Source organism: Rutilus rutilus (genome assembly GCF_951802725.1).
Source record: "Rutilus rutilus genome assembly, chromosome: 12".
NCBI lineage: Eukaryota > Metazoa > Chordata > Actinopteri > Cypriniformes > Leuciscidae > Rutilus > Rutilus rutilus.
The window spans coordinates 6343635-6363052 of NC_140217.1; the positions used below are offsets into that span (position 1 = coordinate 6343635).

Genomic DNA, 19418 nt, shown 5'->3' on the forward strand with positions numbered 1-19418 from the left:
CAAACATACAACACATAGCCTGCTCTTCGCAGTCCGTTTCCACACATATTACTCTCTCTTCTTATGTAGAGTAAGGCTCTAGGATCTACAATATAAAGGGTTATGCTTCGCTGTTAGATTAGTCGAAAAAGTTAGCCCTTTTTTGCTCCAGCACCTTCCCTTTTAATGCATGGCTAGTATAGAACAAAAGAGAGGATTAAGGAGTGCTATAAATCAAGACTGCATTACCTGAACTAAAACCTCATGGGATTTTAAACCTAATTTAGTTTAATAGCCCTCAGAGCATGAGGTGCAAATCAGTCGTGTGTGTGTATGTGTGTTTAAAGTGTAAAGACTAGGGATAAAGAGGGCAAGCAGCTTAATTTGTGGCCACTTTTCTTATTCAAATGTATGTAGTTTTTATATTTGTATTAAAGTCACGTGAATGGCTTCGCAAGCCTGTTTTATATCCTTAATGTGACATTTCTAAGAAAAACTGAATAATCATGAAAAAAATAAAATAAAAATACGGCCCATCAGGAACTAATTTAACCCTCATAATGAAATAATATAAAAAAAAGCTCTATACATCCTTTTGCATTCTAGGGTCTTTTTGGACCCGGTGGAACGTAAGCGTATATAAAAACCTACATATTCTTTTTTTAACAAAACAACATCAAAACAAGATTTTTTTTTTTTTATCAACATCATATATCATTATCACTTTTGCTTTCATATGAAAAAATATTATAATAAACAGCTTGAATCTCCTTATCATGGCTATCAATGGTTCACCATAGGTGGCAGCAAAGAGAAATGTGGACACCAAAACCTCTTCGATGAAGGTCAATGAACTTTTGCTCTACAAACACATTAAGACATTCATTTGTTTGTCATTTTATTTTAATTTCAGAATTATTGTGTTCATGTTCAAACAAAATGTATTTTTACAGAAGAGCATATTTTCATATGTAAAGCCAGTAAGCCACAGGTCAGTTTCGGGTCAAAACGGACCCGGACGCAAAAGGTGTAACAATTTAGTTTAAATGGTTATATCTGTTAAATTTTTTGTTAAAATTATTTTTTATACTATAGACACATGGATCTCAATATGTCGGCCCCCATGAGGCGACCTGTGCCATGTAAAATCCTGACTATGTGTAAAATAAACAAATATCTATGTGAGTGTACATAATTTATTATTATGTACATGATTATGTACATTAAACTGATTATGACGTGAAGCATCCAGGGATATGAAAGTTCTTTATTAAATCGGTATTAGTTTTACATTCATGTGTAAACACCACTGGTATGAGGCAGACGGAAGATAAGAGGAGAGAAATTTGACCATGCTACCTACCTAACCAGATGGCCTGCGAAGACAATTTACAAAAAAACCAAGCCATTTTTCAATCTGTCAACAGTACCCAGTTCACAACACTCATTTTAACAGGTCGATACATTGGCATGTGCAAAAAACATGATGCTTAATGTCTACATCATCAGATAATGACCTTGATAATGGGCACTTTGTGACATAACAAGTTTGATAATCATTTGGGTAAATGCAGGCCCTTCTAATGGCTATCACATGGCAGAGACAACTTGAATATTCCTAATTGGTAATTACATATTCACATATATGAAAAGGGTATTGTTGGAACATGGCAACCTTTATAGAACTACAGGTACACAGCAACATTAATGCAAGGATGCAAGGTACTTGCAGAGGAATGTTTTACAATAAATGTACAAAAGATGATCAAAGTGCTACAGATCAAATTGAAGGACTGGGTCAAAAAAACAATGCTTCACATATTAGACTGGGTTATTAAGTGTAATACACAGTTTAGCTTTGTCTTGACAAATCAGACTTCTCATAAATCACAAATTCACTCCAGCAAAACTACTGAGATATTGTCTATTTAGATAATCATTTTCCGATTTCAACCCCACTGTCTAAAGATTTGGTTACACAGTAGGCACATTCAATATTTGGCAGAGACTGGCTTTAAATATTTTGACTAAAAATGTCAAATATTGATTTTTGGCTCCCTGCTGTGTAAACAGGGTCCAAAATAAAATTTATCACACCTAACTATGAGAAAAAAAAAAAATATATATATATATATACTGTATATATATATTACCAGCCATGAAACTGTTTGCATTAATTTTATTCAAATATACACTACACTGCTCAAAAGTTTGGGGTCAGTTACAGTACAAATAAAATAAAATAAATAAATAATAATAATAATTTTATTCAGCAAGAATTACATTTTAAAATATATTAAAATAGAAACGTTATTTTAAATTGTAATAACATTTCACAATATTACTGTATTTTGGTCAATTTAATAAAAAAGAGAGTATAAGATACTTCTTTCAAAAACATTAAAATCTCACTGACCCCAAACTTTTCAACGGTATAGTGTATATACAGTATATATATATTGTCCTAATGACAATGGGATTATTTAGCTATTTCGTCATTGCATATTTGTTACAAACATTGTAGGTCATTGTGTCATTTTGCTCATCATATTAGTTTTGGTGCCTTAATGTGAGAAATATTCCACATATGCGTCTCCACATGAAGTTATGAAAAAAAAAGAAAAAACTCTATGCATCCTAGAAAAACTTTCTCTACTGAGGTAAAAGTTGTCAGACTATGTTTTCTTCAGTACATTACATTGCTGCTCCTAATCAAAATACGGGCCAACTGGTCAATTTGGGCTTAATTTTGAACCTTGTGTGTAAGGAGTTTGGCTAAACACTGGACAATCCACAGCATGAAGACAGTTTTGGGTAAATCGCACCTTATGTCTATCACATTTCACTTCCTGCTCAACATTTGCTCAATGTCTTCCTAGGCACATCTACAGTACTTCCAATCATAAAGAAAAACATTGACAATATAATTAGAGTGCCCCTATTATGCTTTTTTGGATATTACCTTTCACTCAGTGTGTATTATAGCTGTTTGTGAATGTAAAAGGTCCGCAAAGTTTCAAAGATCAAAGTGCACGATAAATTGAGTTATTGTCTCCCAAAAGAAAGAACCGATTCCATCGTTACTGTCCGTCTCACTGTATACAAGTGCTGAAGAAACCCTGGAGCTGAAATTCAGATATGGTAATAGGCGTTTGGTTTCTGACCAATCACAACAGACTGAGCCGTCTGACCAATCAGAGCAGAGTAGGTGTGATGGATTTTTTTATTAATCATAACCAACATTTCTTTTTCTTGCAGGAACAACAATCATATGTTTTTGAATGATGTATGTGTCCCCTTTCAGAAAACTTGTGACTTTGATTGTGTGTGTGTAAAAATAACAAATATGGGAAATGAAACTAGACAGATGACTAGGTTTGAAACCTTGTGATTTCAAAGGTAATCACAAGAACAGAATTTGCTCCTACCTAGTAACAGAAGGGTTTGTCTATGAAGAACCAATCAAATTGTAGGGAAATTATGTAATGTTTCATGTCATTTTTGCCCATATCCCTATTTTATAAAAACTGTTGTATCTGTGCTTGGGAGTTGACTGGAGACACCCCAGGTAAATGTATTTATTAAGTGTCGACTGTAGACGCAGGTAATTAGGTTCCAGGTACGTAGTCAGGTTTAGGGAAAAATCAACCACATAGGCTAACGGAAAGAAGGGGTTTAGACAGACCAGATCCATGGATGCATGTAAATCTATTTTAGGAGACCTCCAATAACAAAATTAGGAACTTTTGAAATAGCATAATAGGGGCACTTTAATACTTGTGTACAGTAATTCTGATCACAGGGTGTGACAGTTGATTGATATTTCAAAATATTGTCTTTGATTATTGAAAATACGTCCATGGATATATAGAATTTATGAAGCAAACTTTAAAATGCAGTGTCATATAGGAAGTTTTACAGCATACCTCACATTATTCACATAAAAGTCCTTATGACCTGGCCTTTGAAAACCAGTGCAGGATCTCTGTGTAAACTGCTGGGAGTAATTCAGTTTTGATGGGCAGTGTTCTGCTCTTTGCTCCTCTCCTGCAGGCCGAGATCTCGTTCCGCGACCTCTGAATATGCTGATACTTCCGCAGCCTGGTTGCCAGCTGGACCTTGTGAGCCAGGACTAACACTGTTCTCAGCCATGAGTGGACTGGTCAAACCCAGACTGCTCAGAGCATCCAACGTGCCATCAGGGTCCACCATGATATCAATCACTAGTGATTTAAAATTCAAGAAAATTACATTTATTGAGTTATTCTGATATATAGTCATTCACTAATGCAACTAAAGACAATAACTCATTCAGTCAATTAACAAACAGACAATTAACCCTTGGATGTTATGCTCCTGGGACCATGCAGAATAGAGACTCTATAGAGGACATTGATTTTAATTGAATTTCTCTGAAACTGTAAATATCATACATTTTAAGAGCCATTGTATTTTCAAGAATATCTGAAGTTACTACATCTATATGTATAAAAACACTATTTAAAATGGTCAAAAACTTAGGTAATGATGCCTAATAAAGCTGCTCTAAAGGCTAGAATAAACTGCATGACTTTCAAAAAATCTGAACAGATTTAAAACAATAGGCATCATACACTTGCAGACTTTGTAAATGGTTACAGAGAAAAACTGGGCATCGTACACTAAAAAAAAAACGAGGATCACACACTACCAAACTTCTAAGAAAACACTCTAATAATAATCTAACTTAAAAAAATTAAATAATAATAATTCCACACCATAGTAATATTAAGTTACATACTGTACAAAAACATATTTTAAAATAAAAATTCTGTTGGGTCTCAGGAGGATATTGCAAGGCAGACATTAAAAGTATGGACAAGACAAGAACACATCAGTACTGCTTACCTAGCAACTGTCGTTCCACTCTTTTCAGATTCTGGAGTATGGAGGAAATCTCCTGAGGATGATCAAATTAAAAAGTCTGAATAGAAAACCATCATAAGCTGCCAGATCTTATAGTCAAACATTTACAGCAAACTGAACAGAGAATTCTGATGCTTTATGTGAACTGTTATGACTTTCTATTTATTTATATAATGTAGCTGTAGCTGTAGCTGTTCATTTCAGATTCATAACACTGATATGGTTGAGGGTAAACACATTATGTGGATATTATAGCAGTGCAAACTCATTTCAGAAGTTCCAAGAGTTCATTTCAGGCCAGCCTGCATTATAGAGTTAGATTTACTGCCCTGTCACTGAGCAGAGGAGGTGTACGCCACTGAGCGGTGACAAACCATGAGTCAAAAGCTCAGTCTAATTAAACTGAGAGATCTTCTGCTGAGGCGCCTGTGATGTATGAACTCTGAAATCTACCAAAACATCAGGACAACTTCACCATCATTGGATGTATGGTCATCCCCGTTAAAACAATATATATAATGTGCTGTAGTAGACTTTACCAAATACTTGTATTGTGCTTGACAATAAAAGATCATGACCAAAAATGTATGCACTTCTTGATGGAAATTATGTACCAATTTTTGTGTGAAAATGATTCTTCATGCTCCCTCCCAACTATTCCTTCACAATTTGAGCCTGATGAATCTTGACATTGTCATCCTGGAAAATGGTCTTCCTACATGGTTGTTTAAGAAATCAATTAGGCTAAACATCAATTAGGGTTAGAAGAACTGTAGCCAAACATATAAGAAACATATTGAACTTTTTTTTTTTTTTTTTTTTTGGCCAGGCAGTGGCATCATACTAGTGAGTTTGATGATCAATGTTTTCTGACCATTGTTTAAAAACACTCCCTTCTCACCTGATTCGAGGTCTTGAGGAGAGGCACCTCATTCTCTGCCCGCAGTTTGCTTTCAATCTCCTCCCATTTTCGGTCCTTGTCTTTGAATAAAATCCTGCATGAACAGTAATAATTCAAAATCTGGCCTTCCAAAAGACCTTTCAGAACTAAAACTATGAATGTTTTACATAATAAAAGCCTCTCAAATTACAGTCAGAGATGCACAATGAGCATTCTCATAAATATTTCCTGAAGACAATTGTAACAAACATTACATAAAATGAAGAAAAAAAATGTAATCATATTTATAACACAATAACTGATTTAAATGATTAATGTTACTAAATGAACATGTTCAATTCAAAGGCTTTATAAAAACTAAAGCTTTACATTTTTTTCGAGGAGCAGTGTACCTGATTTTGTTGGCTGTCTTTTCCATGGCCTGTTTGATTTTTGCTGAGAGCTGGGAGACTGATGCCAACAGCAAACTGTCCAGCACACCCTGTGAATGCAGAATGAGCATATGCTGTCACTGTAAGAAATAAGATGGATTCGTGTCAAGATATTTTGTTATATAAAAAAACAAAAAAAACTTGTGGACCCTCTTGTGGAATATAAGTAACAATATCAATTGGAACTTCTAGTAATATATATATAAATATATATACCTCATCTCTGCTCCAGGTCCTACGGCGGATGGCACGGGGATCTTGACCGCTGATAGCACCGCGAGGTCTTAGTTCCACACCTCTGCTACTGATCTCTGGAGCACTGCCTAGAACATCCTCAAACACACGATCCTCAACCTGAGAGACGCACAAAGATTATAGCTTGCATCACTGATTACACAATGCAGTAATATTATTGTTATTTTCTATATTGAAAATCTTCCAAAATATACCTAAAAATGTAGTATTTAAAAATTGTTTTAAAGCACTACTGGGAAAGCATGTCCACATACATTCATTATTATACATTCTCACAATAACAACTTTGAATCATAATCTCTTAAACGATCAATGCCCGCACATTTAATCAACTACTGAATTAATTCTGGGAACAATGCACAGTGTGCAAAACCAAAGTTCTTAACAGACTTGTCGAGATGTATTGATATAAATCTCTACAGGCATCAAAGAATTAAATGTTCCATATAAATATAGAAAGTGCCCATGGCTCTGGTAATGATGTAGTTGTCTTCTCACTGAAGTCGCTGGAGCGGAGGAAGGACTAACAGAGTCAATCTCGCCAGCAACGTCGTGGATCTCACGTGCTAACATGGCCAGATCCTTAGCCAGGTCTTGACTGATTCTGGAACAATCAAAAGAAGACAAAGTATGAAGCATGATCTAGATCAACAATTTACTAGATCAACAATTATTTGTATTATTAGTAAAAGTACATTTTACATATTATACATAGGTAGCTGATAAGACTTTTGAAGGCGTAAGCAGTGGTAGGCAGAAGCATCACTAAATATGAAGTAATTATTTATGGCAATTAAGAGGAGAACAGGATCGAGAAAGGACCTGCAGTGCTGCTGCACCACAAGTCGGAGCGCTGGCAACAAGGAATCGATTGGTGTTGTTCCAACACACTAATGTTCAAAGGTAGGCAGTCAGTAAGATTTTTTTTTTTTTTGAAGAAGAAGAAATTAATAGCAAGGAGGCATCAAATTGATCAAAAGTTACAGCAAAGACATTTAAATAGTTAAAAACGATATCTATTTCAAATAAATGCAGTACTTTTGAACTTTATATTCATCAAAACTTGATCACTCATTGTTATCACAAAACTATAAAGCTGCATAACCATTAATAATAAGAAATTATATTTGAACACCAAATCAGCAGATTAGAATGATTTCTGAAGGATCATATGACACTGAAGACAGAAAATTCAACTTTGCCATCACAAAAATGACATTTTAAAGTAAATTCAAATGGAAAACAGTTGTTTTAAATTTTTGTATAATATTTCACAGAACTACTGTTTTTTACAGTATTACTGACCAAATAAAGGCAGCCTTGGTGAGCATAAGCATTCTTTCATTTAAACATTTTAAAGTGCCCGTATTATGCTTTTTCGATTACCTTTCATGCAGCGTAATATAGATGTCTGTGAATGTAAACAGTCTGCAAAGTTGAAAAAGTCGAAAGTGCGTGATAAATAAAGTTAATGTCTCTCAAAAGAAAGAATCAACTCTGCACAGCCTAAACGAGTTGACATTTCCGTCACCAAGACGTCATACGTAAAGTGTTTTTGTTTTTCTTGGATACATGTAAACCTGTTGTAGGAGACCTCCTAAACAAAATTAGGAACCTTTAACATAACATAATAGGGGCACTTTAAAAAATCTTACCTACCCAAAACTTTTGAATAATACACTCTTAAAAAAAAGGTTCCAAAATGGTGTTTTCTCAGTGATGCCATAGAAGAACCATTTTTGGTTCCCCAAAGAACCTTTCAGTAAAGAGGTTTCAGTAAACACTATTAAGTGTTTTGGCCTGACAGTATGAAGTAAGGTAATGTCACATTGTTATTAATTATTACCTCAACAAACATCCATAAACAACAGATACCAATATAATATTTTATACCTATGTATGAAGTTGCTTCAGCTTAGCAAACTACTTTTTCCATGCTTGTATAGTAACTAGTTCTAAAAGCTAGCTTCATCTTAGCTTAGCAAATCTGTGTGGTTTGTAGCTTAGTTTGCTAAACTTTTTGAGTAGCTTGCCCAACACTGGCCGCTATTTATTACCTGGCAATCTCCTCACTGTGGGCAGTCCAGTCTCTCATGTAATCATCTTGCTCTCTGCTGGACTGGTGTCGTAGCATGGAGATGCCTCCAGGGCTGGGTGTTGCAGGGGCTGAACCCCCTAGCTGGGTAACCCGCGGAGCCATTGGACGGGGGCGAGAATGCTGAGTGGGGTGACGGTTGGAGCCATACTCATCCTCTGAGGTTGAAGCATATTCGATAGGTACCCGGCGCCACCTTCCACCAGCTATAAGGAAGAAGAGTGTTTTAATTGGAACTTTTCAGCCAATTATTATTTCTAGTATATTTTCCTCAAAGGTCTGACCTGCAGGTGTACTTTGAACATAGGGAGCACCAGGACACTTATCAGGCAGTTTGGAAGCGCTGTTAGCTCTCGCTCTGGGGACGCCCACAGAGGATGAGGCTGTTGTAGAGCGGAGCCCGAGCCGCAGAGCACTCTCCGGGGCAGGGCGTGGGACGAAGCCCCTGATCTTGCCTGATGTAGCCTCCGAGTCACTTCGAGCTGAAGGTGAGGACACTCTCGGCCTTCGTGGTTGAGCAAGTGCTTCAATTCTGGAGAGGGTCCTTCGTCCAGCCGAAGGTCTCGATGCAGAACTGGCGGTAGAGGCCTCTGAAGCAACGGACATACGATCGACATCAGCGAGATCAGTGTCAGGAGCTTCACCCAGTCGTGCACGGCGAAGAAGGGAAGACCGTGTGGGTCTGGGCCGGGGAAGGGTGGTTGGTTTAGAGGTGGCTGGTGCAGGAGCTACAGTTGTCTTAGCTCCTTTGGCCTTGCCACTTGTTGGCTCTGCCTTAGAGCTGATATTTTGACCCCGGCCCTGAGGTCGTTTTACCAAAGTACACACGTCCTGGGTAAGCGAAGAGCTCAAGTCATCATCTGTCAGGTCAAGAGATGTCCAAGCCCTGGAACCAGCTGAGCCAGAGGGATGGGCTTTGCCTTTCCTTTCTGTGGCGCTGGTGTTCTTATTGGCTGTTTCACGGCCTGGACCTCCAGCTGAACGTTTCCTCTGGGCTGTTTTACGCATTCCTTCTCCCCCAGCCTGGCTGACTGTGCTTGTCGTATCAATGTCAGATTCAGGTGAGACAGACCCCTCCAGGGAGTAGCTCGGTGGATCTGCAAGGTCTGATAAAGTGGTTTCCAGAAAAGCAGCCACAGCCTCTGAGTCTTTAAGCATGGTGGCAGCATCAATGCTCTCATTGATGACAGCCATTTCCCTGTGCTGGGTTGAGGCACCAGGCCCATCGATGCAAGGTATGAGCTCTAAGGGCACATTGGCACTCGGCCGTTCCACTGTAAAGCTCTCTTGCCTCAGTAGCGGCTTCCCTGTCTTCTCTCGGTCCTCATCACCTTTCTTTCGTCTCCCATCTTCTTGTTTCTTCTCAATCTGTCTAGTGTGAGCTCCCTGTTGCTTAACTTTATTCTGGTTTCTGGGTGGAGTTGGCTTGTTCACTTTGGAACGATCTACATCCATGATAGCTGAGGACATTCCTGAAACTCCTTGTCCAGTTTTAGAGATTCTATTGAGCTGATCTACTTTCTCCTGAAGTTCTAGATCCTGTTTCTCTGTTGAAGGGACTGTGCGCCTGAATTCGTTCCGTGTGCCCCCGGGAGCCAGTGGATCCATAGCAGAGTCCTCAGAAGGGAGGTGCGGGAGGGTCCTTCTCTTACGTTCAGACGCATTGATATCAACTGTTGAAACAAAAGAAAATCTGTAAAAACTGAATCGTAATTCAAAACCAAAGAATTTTCTGAGATGTTTGATGTCCTTGAACCTTTTTCATCTGTGGAAAGCACGGTGGGTTCGGCCCCAGATCCCTCAGGATCGGTCCGTATATGACTTGCAGCTAGACTAGCCCACTGTGAGACCCACCTTGGACCACCAACTACAACCAAGTCATCTGGCAGCACCTTTTAAAGAGGAAAATGGACAGTCACTTTATTTATTTATTTATTTAAATCAGAAAAACAAATGATTAGGAAACCTGAAAAATAATCTTTGTGGTTGCAAGAAATCTATATAGTGTCTTTTGAAACAGATATACATTTTCTTTACTGAATATCTTCAAGGATACTAAAATGTCTTCAGAAAAGTGTGGCAAATATTACTGATATACCTCTGCACCAACATAACCAGTTTGTCTGGTTTCCATGGATCCAGATCTTGGACAGATGGTTCCTCTATCTTTCTGGTGTTTTGGAAAACGCAGTTTAGTCAGGGCTTGGTTGTCCTCCACCCCAAAAACCTAAAACGTAACACATTTGCACCATCATTGCGTATCAGTAACTGGTTTTGACATCTTCAACCATACAAGAAAACATCATTTCTATGCTTCTGCAGGTCTACCTTATCAATCATACGCCTGGCCTCTTCCTCCTCAGCATTGCCATTTTCCAGTTCAATGGTGTATGTCCCTCTGTCACTTTGGTCATCTACATGTCCCCTACTTGGAGTCTCTTGAGACCCAGTGCTTTGCTCTCTGGGCACGTTGGCTTTCTGTGGGGAAGAACTGTTAGTTGTTTTGCCAACTTCACCTCCTACTGGTGCCATCTTTTTAGCTACAGATGATGGTTTGTGCTGGAAGAGATCTTCCCTCCCACAGAAAAGGCCTTCTGTCTTCTGCACGCCCTGCCTTCCTCTGTAACGATCCTGCAGGAATGCCCTCCGGCTACTGAGCTGCTCTCCCAGTGCATTCTCTGAGTCACTTTGTGTGCCATCCTCATGTTTACTGCCTGAAAAAGAGGGGGCGAAACATAAAGACGGATGGTGCAAAACACATGACCAGTTAATTGAGACTGCAGCCAATGGCATCCAGTCAGCATTTCATAATTTAAGGGTCAAAGACATGCCACAAAATGTTTGATGTGGTGCAACTTTGATACTCTGATATTTATGAATTAGCAATTAGCCTACTATTTACCTTGAGAAATATATTTTTTTAAATCAAGGTATAACTATTATATATAATATAATAACATAATATATATGTATTCAAGGTGTAACAAAATGCATTACAGTGCAGCATAAAACAATAGAGCCATCAGTAACTCCTTCACCTTACCTCTAAGGCTCCTCAGCTGAACTGGCACATCACTCTTCACGCTGTCTCCATCATCCTCAGCAACAGATTCAGAGCGGGCCAGGGGCAGCTCATTCTGTGCCAGCCAGTCCGCCACCTTTACCTCCGCTGCCACCATGGCAGCCTGCAAGGCACTCAACTCCTCCCCTGCCCCTCTTTTCGGCCACTGTCGGTGGTCTGGGGCACCCTTTGAGGCTCGATCTTTGCCCTTCCCCGAAGCCGCCGTGTCAAACTCAATAGTGAAGGAGGCATGTCCATGTACTCCGCCCTCCGACGCAGGGATTGTGGAAGCTGACGCAACTGCCTCTAAGCTGGTAGGGAGGCTTTCTCCTGTGTCACCCACAACTGGAGGAGTCTCCTTACAGGGGATCTCAAAGTAGCTTGGTTCCTGGGTCCCCAAATTCTGTGTTGGGATTCCTGGCCCCACCTGCTGCTTTGTTACTGTGTCCTTATCGCCTGCATTAACACATAACATGAGCGGGTGGCATTCACGAAGTCAGTTATTAACACGACAACAGTGTATCTTACCTGCTTCACATTTAGCTTGTTTATGCTCAGAGGCCTTTATATCGTGCTTCACAGAATTTTCATCATCTGCGTCTCCATCACCCCACCAAGATGGCTGTCCATAAAGAGGGGTTCCTCTGTGGAGCATAGCTATGTCTCCTGCTGAAAGTTTGAGATACTTCAAGTTTGGTAAGCAACCTGTAACTCTTGTAAATTCACAAATCCCCCATCTTCTACTCACCTGACCCCTTCTCTTCTGCCTTTGGTGCTGGTTCTGAAGGTCTAACCTCACCATCTTTTCCTCCCTCTGCCCCTTTGACCTCTGGACTTTTGGTGGTTTCCCCTGATGGTGAAGGCTTCTTGTTTAGCTGAAGCTGACTGGTGAACTTTTCGTGCTGTCCGTGAAGATGAATGTAGAAGGTCATGACAGAATACTTGATATGTAGTCCTATATGTCTGACTGATATTGATCACATACTGATTACCTACCATTCAAAGGTTTGGGGTCAGTAAGATATTTTTATGTTTTGAAAGAAGTCTCGTTGCACTTTATTTTACAGTATGTGTACTTACATGCACTTACAGTGCGCTTACCTAAGAAAATGCAGGGTAATTTAAGGTAACTACAGAGGTTAAGGTTAGGTTTAGGGGTGGGTGCAGGGTTAGTAGGCTACCTAGTTATTACCCAATTATTGTAATTACTGTAATAAGTTCATCTTATGTACATGGAGAACAGGACTGTGTAAAATAAAGTGCTACTGAAGTATCTTATGCTCATCAAAACTGCATTTATTTGATAAAAAGTACAGAAAAGTGTGATTTTGTGAAATATAATACAATTTAAAATAAATGTTTATCTGTAATGGCAAAGCTGAATTTTCAACAGCCATTACTTCAGTATCACAGTCTTCAGTATCATAGTTCAGAAATAATTCTAATATACTGATTTATTGCCCAAGAAACCTCTTATTATTATTATCATCATCAATGTTCTCAACAGTTGTGCTGTTAAATATTTTTTGTGGAAACTGCAATACATTTTTCCCCAGGATTCTTTGATGAATAGAACGTTCAGAAGCATTTATTTGAAATAGAAATCTTTGTAACATTATAAATATCTTCACTGTCACATTTGATAAATATAAAGCATCCTTGCTGAAATAAAGTATTGCTTCTTTCAAAAAACAAACATCGACTTTTGAACGATTGTGTATTACTGCGTTTGTATTACCTTCAGCGCTTCCTCTGGAACATGTAACTCTGCACGCACTACGGTAAATAGGTTGGTATGTAAGATGGGTTAAGGAGGAAACAATACATAGAAATGCAAATACATACTTGGTCCAGTTGTAATTACATAGTACAAACTTAGGTATTTAAAATTTTCAATGTAGAAAAAAATGTATATTGTGATTGTACAAACTAACTAAAGTGGAACAAATCAATCCAAACAATCCATCAAATTGTCATTTATTTTGTGCTAAAAGGATATCATAGCCAAACCGTAGCTTGTCATCCATTTTCAAAGTAATATATTGCTGTTCCTGTATACGTACATCATTAACGAATGTCTACAGGAGAGGAAAGGAGGTCAGCTGTCATCATATGCTTTTCATCATACTAGTGAGGACAAAATTACTATATCTACTGTATTATAAACTGCCGCATTTCTCACCCCATTCAGGCTGCCCAGGTCTTTAACTTTATGTTCGTCTGTGGCTTCTTCATAATTGATGACGGCGTGCTGTTTGTCTACACTTCGAGACTGCAATAAAGAGAAGTGAATGGATTATGGGAATAAGGAATATGCTTTACTGTAGATTAGTGGATGTTTGGTTCTAGGTGAGGGTGGGCTGGAGGAAATTATCTTTGAATTCTTATTCTTATCTGAAATATTCTGCATGGCACTCCACACAAATAGAGTACAAAATATGGCCAGAAACTCTTTAATGCAATCTTTTTTTTTTTAAGTATATGGTGAGTAAAAGGAGTTACCAAAATTTTGAAATATACTTAAAAAATAGCTTTTTTCACATTCTAGCAAAAAAGAACATCAAAAATACATAAAATGTCTAAAATACAGGGTACAATACAATACATTACCATAACTTAAAGAAAAATGATTTTGGCAACAAGGTTGAGTGGGTGAGCGTGACAGACATTTGACAGACATTACAGTAGTTTGCCTACTTTTCATGTTATGTTAACTTTTATGTTAGATAATCTAACATATCTAAAAGCTCTTAATACAACACACTAAGTGTAACTAAGTTGTGTAAATTACCATATAGGCCTGCAATGTGCACAGTTATGGATCCAGGGAGAACTGACTGTACACTTGAAGGGACAATGGAGTTCTCCTGCTTGTGTATCAGAGTAACAGTGATCGAGTTACCTGTAGCATAAGCTCACAGTCATCCCGTCCCACGAAGATCATTTCCCGGGGAAGGCGGTGCCTTGTTCCCCCACCACTCACTAAGAACCAGGATGTCAAACTCATCTTGACTTAAGCAGGCCTCCTCTTTTCTTCCTGATCTCTCTCTAGGTCATTCTGTTGTAAGGTCAGAGAAGAGCTGTTGCAAACAGTGACTGATAAATAAATTAGACAAGCTCAACTCAATTTGTATTAGGTGAATATGTATCTAAAGTAATGTAATGTATCACATGTACTTAATGTATAAAGTAATGTATCTACTGTATACTAAATGACCAACACGATTTAATATCAACAAACAAATACATACATACAGTATTGATAGGAGCCTATAGTCTCGACAATATAACAATGGAGCTAGATAGCTTGACATGAGAAACACTTTCCATAATATGTGACCCTGGATCACAAAACCAGTCACACCTAGCATGGGTACTGTATATTTGTGGCAATAGCCAACAATTCATTGCAGGGGTCAAAATTATCGCTTTTTCTTTTATGCCAAAAATCATTAGGATATTAAGTAAAGATCATGTTCCATGAAGATATTTTGTACATTTCCTACCGTAAAGATATGAAACATTTACTTTTGTGAGTGAATGCAGCACAATCGCAAGCATAAATGGAAAAATTTAAAGGCGATTTTTTTGCACCCTCAGATTTTTGTATCTCGACCAAATTTTTTATTTATTTTACCAGGAAGTCTCACTGAGATCAAAAATCTCTTTTACAAGAGAGACCTGGCCAAGGTAGCAGCCATACATAAACAACATATAAAAGTGCTACATACAAGGTAGCAGCCATACATAAACACAACATATAAAAAAAAAAAAAGTAATAATTCCTACATACATACAATCGTGCAAAAATCATTCAAATACAAGTACAAATACAAATATTGTCCTATCCTAACAAACCATACATCAATGGAAAGTTTATTTATTCAGCTTTCAGATTATGTATAAATCTCAATTTAAAAAATTGACCCATGTGACTGGTTTTGTGCTCCAGGGTCACATATTAGTTTGTATTATTTCAAGTGCAGTCCATGTGGCTAAATATACCCGGTGGAAGCGAATTCCTCCATTCCTAATGAAATTGTATAATTTATTGCTCAGCACCAGACAAGCAGCTGACTCCTCTAACTTAAACAATGGACCTTTTTTCCCTCTATAAAGGATGAAATCAGGGTCTCTTCTTTAAGACTTTGAACTAAACTAAAATAAGTGATGCTGAACTAGATGTATACTAACAACAAAGTGCTTAGAAACAACCAGCTTGGGGTGGGGCATCGATTTGTAGTGATGTCCTGAGTTCTTTTGATCCAGCGTTTTTCAGTAAATCGTTTGAACCAGTTTATCAAATTGGACTAATTCTTTTGACATTTCGAGTCTCAAGTCAGGAATGATACACAAGCCACTTAATCAGTATACTCAAATGTGTCCGTCACTTCATCTCGAAATGAAATAAAATGATCCTAAAACCCACAATCTCTGTTTTTACACAACACCAAGATGTCAGGATTACGTGATGACGTGATGATTTTGAGCTGGTTCACTAAAACTACCCTGGTGGGGAAAAAAAATGCTAACTATACTTGCAGCCAGTCTAATTTAGTATACTTCAAGTGTGTTAATGATTAGTTAACTTGAAGTATGCTATTTTGATACAGCTAATTTTGTACTAAGTATATTTTAGATGTAATTTAATTGTAGTAAAGCATAACTTATTTAATGTACTTTTGTGTACTAAATTGGAACAACTTCAAGTATACTTAGTATACTTTAAGTAGCCTATATGCCTGTGTAGGGACTAATTACATGCTTGATTAGAGATATTAAAGGGTACTTAATTTGTGTTACAAGTACATTACGAGTGTCTTCGAAACATACAAGCAATATATCATAAGTGTGTATATATATATATATATGTTTTTTTTTTTGTGTGTGTGTGTTTTAGTAGCTAGACAGGAAGTGTCTTTATTTTTCTGGGCGTTTTATATTTATTTATGGCGTTTCAGAAGCAAGGTAGGAGAGAGAGAGGGGGGACGGGATCGGGATAAGGTCCACGAGCCGGGACTTGAACTCGGGTCTCCCGAAGCACAACAGCACTACGTCAACGCACTGTACATGTCATACACAAGTGTATTCTACAAAGTGCTCACTTTGTCTTCAGTAACAAATGCACATTAATAGACAAATAAGCTATACTTTGTACAAAATACTATTATATACTACAATGTATTTTGAAAATATAATTTCAATGCATTGTTACAATGATCATTTCAAGCACACAGTTAAAATGTACCTAAAATGTATTTTTTTAATAAGGTGCAAATTAATAAACTTTTAAAAAATAAATTTTCACTTCAAGTATATTTTTCTCAAATATATTTTTCTCAAATATACTAAAGTACAATTATTTTAAATTGTGTTAATTGTATAGTGAAAATAGGTAAAAGCATGATGCTAATATACTTTTTATATATTTAAAGATAGTACAATTTTTGTTAGTATATTTGCAGTGTACTATTGCAAAAGGGAATATATTTCAAATACCATAAAGTATACTTTTTTCACTAGGGTAACCGACCGTATAAAGAACTGTTTCAAAATGAATCAGACTTCCCAACTCTATTTTGAGTCGGTTATTTTTTCCATGGATTGGTCAAACGGTTGAGCAAATCGACCTGATTCGGCTCGAGAATCAACTTGAATTGTTTGGACAGTTTACTCACACTGAATTGCTTGAATCGCTTTCTCACTCTTGTTTTAAACATGATAGACTTTAAGAACACAGTGAACAAAAGAGCAATGGATTAAGTGGACATTTAGGCTACCAACAATCAATTAAATTAAACTGCTAAAGCATATTATATTGGTTTCCTTTCAGCTTGTGAATGAATTCAGGTAAAGACATTTTAGTGTCAAAACACTAACAGTAGGCCTATACAAAACATAAGATGGCATCACCATGTTTTTGTACCTGGGAGCACTAAGATGGTAATCATTCATAGCCTATGTAATAAATTAACTTATAGATCAGAGTGAAGGAACGTTTAATTTTTGGTATGGGATCTGTACTTGCAACAGAATTTGAATTCAACTTCCTGTTGGATGAGGCCAATTCAGTTCACATTCCAATTCATGATTCAAAAGGGAGCCAGTTCAATTCTGAATTTTGACCAACCCTGGGACAGTGGAAAGTGATATGACCCAAGACTGTGTATAGCAATCCACAAGAGACGAGATGAATATAAGGGTTCCTGTCAAGAACATGATGCATCAGAAAAATGAGACCATTATCTACATGCCAGTAAAATCCATCTGCCTATTCCCGCGTTGCTGTACTTGGAGAAATTCCATTTTCATTTCTGTAAAGCAAAACAATTTCTAATTTCTATAATGCGATAAAAAATAAGCTTAATTATCATGAAGAATCAAAAGCTTTATACGCTTAATTTTAGGGAATTGTATAGCGTGTGTGTTTTTTTAGAGATTACGATTAAATCACCTTATAATGCATACATGCATCCTCATCCAGAGAAGCATCATTTGCGTGTGTGTGCGGAGCATCAGTCTCCGCCTCTGCCTTCAAGCATTGGCCTTGTTCTGGACCGGTTTTGACAGATATGATGTTTATTCTAAGAGACAGTCGCTCAATAAATACACCCAACGCATAGTTTAATACATGGTTCTTAAATACGTAATGTTGCGCATTTATTTATACAACGCTCGTGAGGAGAGGTAGCCTACAAATCGACGCATGCATAGGCCTACATATTTTAAAATAAAACTGCTACTGTTTTCATCACGTATCGGACGCCGTTAGAGATCTCCAGTCTGTAATAGGCCGGATCGGTCGCCTCATGACAGCCAATTACTCCTTTCCATCAAGCGAAATCTTTGCTCTTAAAATTAAAAAAGGATATGTTCATGGAAAATGCGATTAGTTTATAAAACACAGCGCAACGCTTACCTTGTAAATCCCAATATATTTATTCCATAAATGACATCCGTCTGCTCTAGTGCGCGGAGAAGCGCTGCTCTGCCCTTCCCAGTCTAAGGTGCAGTTGCGCGTCTTGACGCACGATGGCGCTGCGGTGTCAAGAAACAACAAAATGACAAGCGCTCCCTGTGGTCAGCGTATGTGATTTTTAACTTTGTGCTTACTTGTGCATATGCGCTTGCCAATATTCAGACATGAGAAATTAATTATGGACGGAAATATAAGCAACTTTTTATTTAAAACAAAAACAAAAAACTTCCCAATATGTAACAAAGAAGCTATGGAGACTTGAATAAAAAATAACATCAAAAGAAAATATGTATAATCAAATAAATAATAATATTATAAATCGTAATAAACCCCCCCCCCAAAAAAATTCTAAAACTGTCCAATAAAGTATTGTGGTATTCTTACTCTCACTAAATGTCAAAGGTCTGTAAAACAACGTAACTTAATCTATAAAAAAGATTATTGGTATGTTTCTTTGGTTTTAAGATTGAAATATGTATTAATAGTTTATTCTGATTCCTGTCAACTATTCGCCACTGATAAAATAGACAAGAAATGAATTGCCTGCTGTGTGTTTGGTCACTGAACACTAGATGGCGAGATTGTACATCACAGTCGAGATGATTATCCCACAACATAATCTGTCAATAACGTAGGCCTGTGTGTGTGTGTGTGTGTGTGTGTGTGTGTGTGTGTGTGTGTGTGTGTGTGTGTGTGTGTGTGTGTGTGTGTGTGTGTGTGTGTGTGTGTGTGTGTGTGTGTGTGTGTGTGTGTGTGTGTGTGTGTGTGTGTGTGTGTGTGTGTGTGTGTGTGTGTGTGTGTGTGTGTGTGGT

General features: G+C 37.6%; 1 protein-coding gene across 4 annotated transcripts; it reads right to left on the reverse strand.

Moving 5' to 3' along the window:
- Positions 1-3669: 3669 nt before the first annotated feature.
- Positions 3670-18944, reverse strand: cep170ab (centrosomal protein 170Ab). 4 transcript variants are annotated; one of them, XM_084426064.1, is made up of 19 exons: positions 18547-18944; positions 14530-14685; positions 13810-13899; positions 13624-13705; positions 13366-13421; positions 12376-12529; positions 12156-12293; positions 11610-12083; positions 10895-11280; positions 10665-10793; positions 10323-10458; positions 8851-10239; positions 8529-8772; positions 6970-7075; positions 6433-6570; positions 6178-6266; positions 5786-5879; positions 4867-4918; positions 3670-4202 (listed from the first exon to the last, which is right to left on the reverse strand). In XM_084426064.1, exons 2-19 carry the CDS (start codon positions 14632-14634, stop codon positions 3988-3990), a joined length of 4077 nt encoding a protein of 1358 aa, XP_084282190.1. In that variant the 5' UTR covers positions 14635-14685; positions 18547-18944; the 3' UTR covers positions 3670-3987. The 4 variants fall into 4 exon arrangements, with proteins under 4 accessions (XP_084282190.1, XP_084282188.1, XP_084282189.1 ...); XM_084426062.1 differs by having other exon boundaries at positions 12156-12296; XM_084426063.1 differs by having other exon boundaries at positions 12156-12296; positions 14530-14707.
- Between the last annotated feature and the right edge of the window lie 474 nt (positions 18945-19418).

Coding starts and splice junctions, on each gene's coding strand:
- cep170ab (XM_084426062.1), bottom strand. CDS start 14,634: ATGAGTTTGACATCCTGGTTCTTAGTGAGTGGTGGGGGAACAAGGCAC. Junction 10,794..10,894: donor CCAGGCGTATGATTGATAAG/GTAGACCTGCAG, acceptor GTTACGTTTTAG/GTTTTTGGGGTGGAGGACAA. Junction 8,773..8,850: donor TGTTCAAAGTACACCTGCAG/GTCAGACCTTTG, acceptor TCTTCCTTATAG/CTGGTGGAAGGTGGCGCCGG.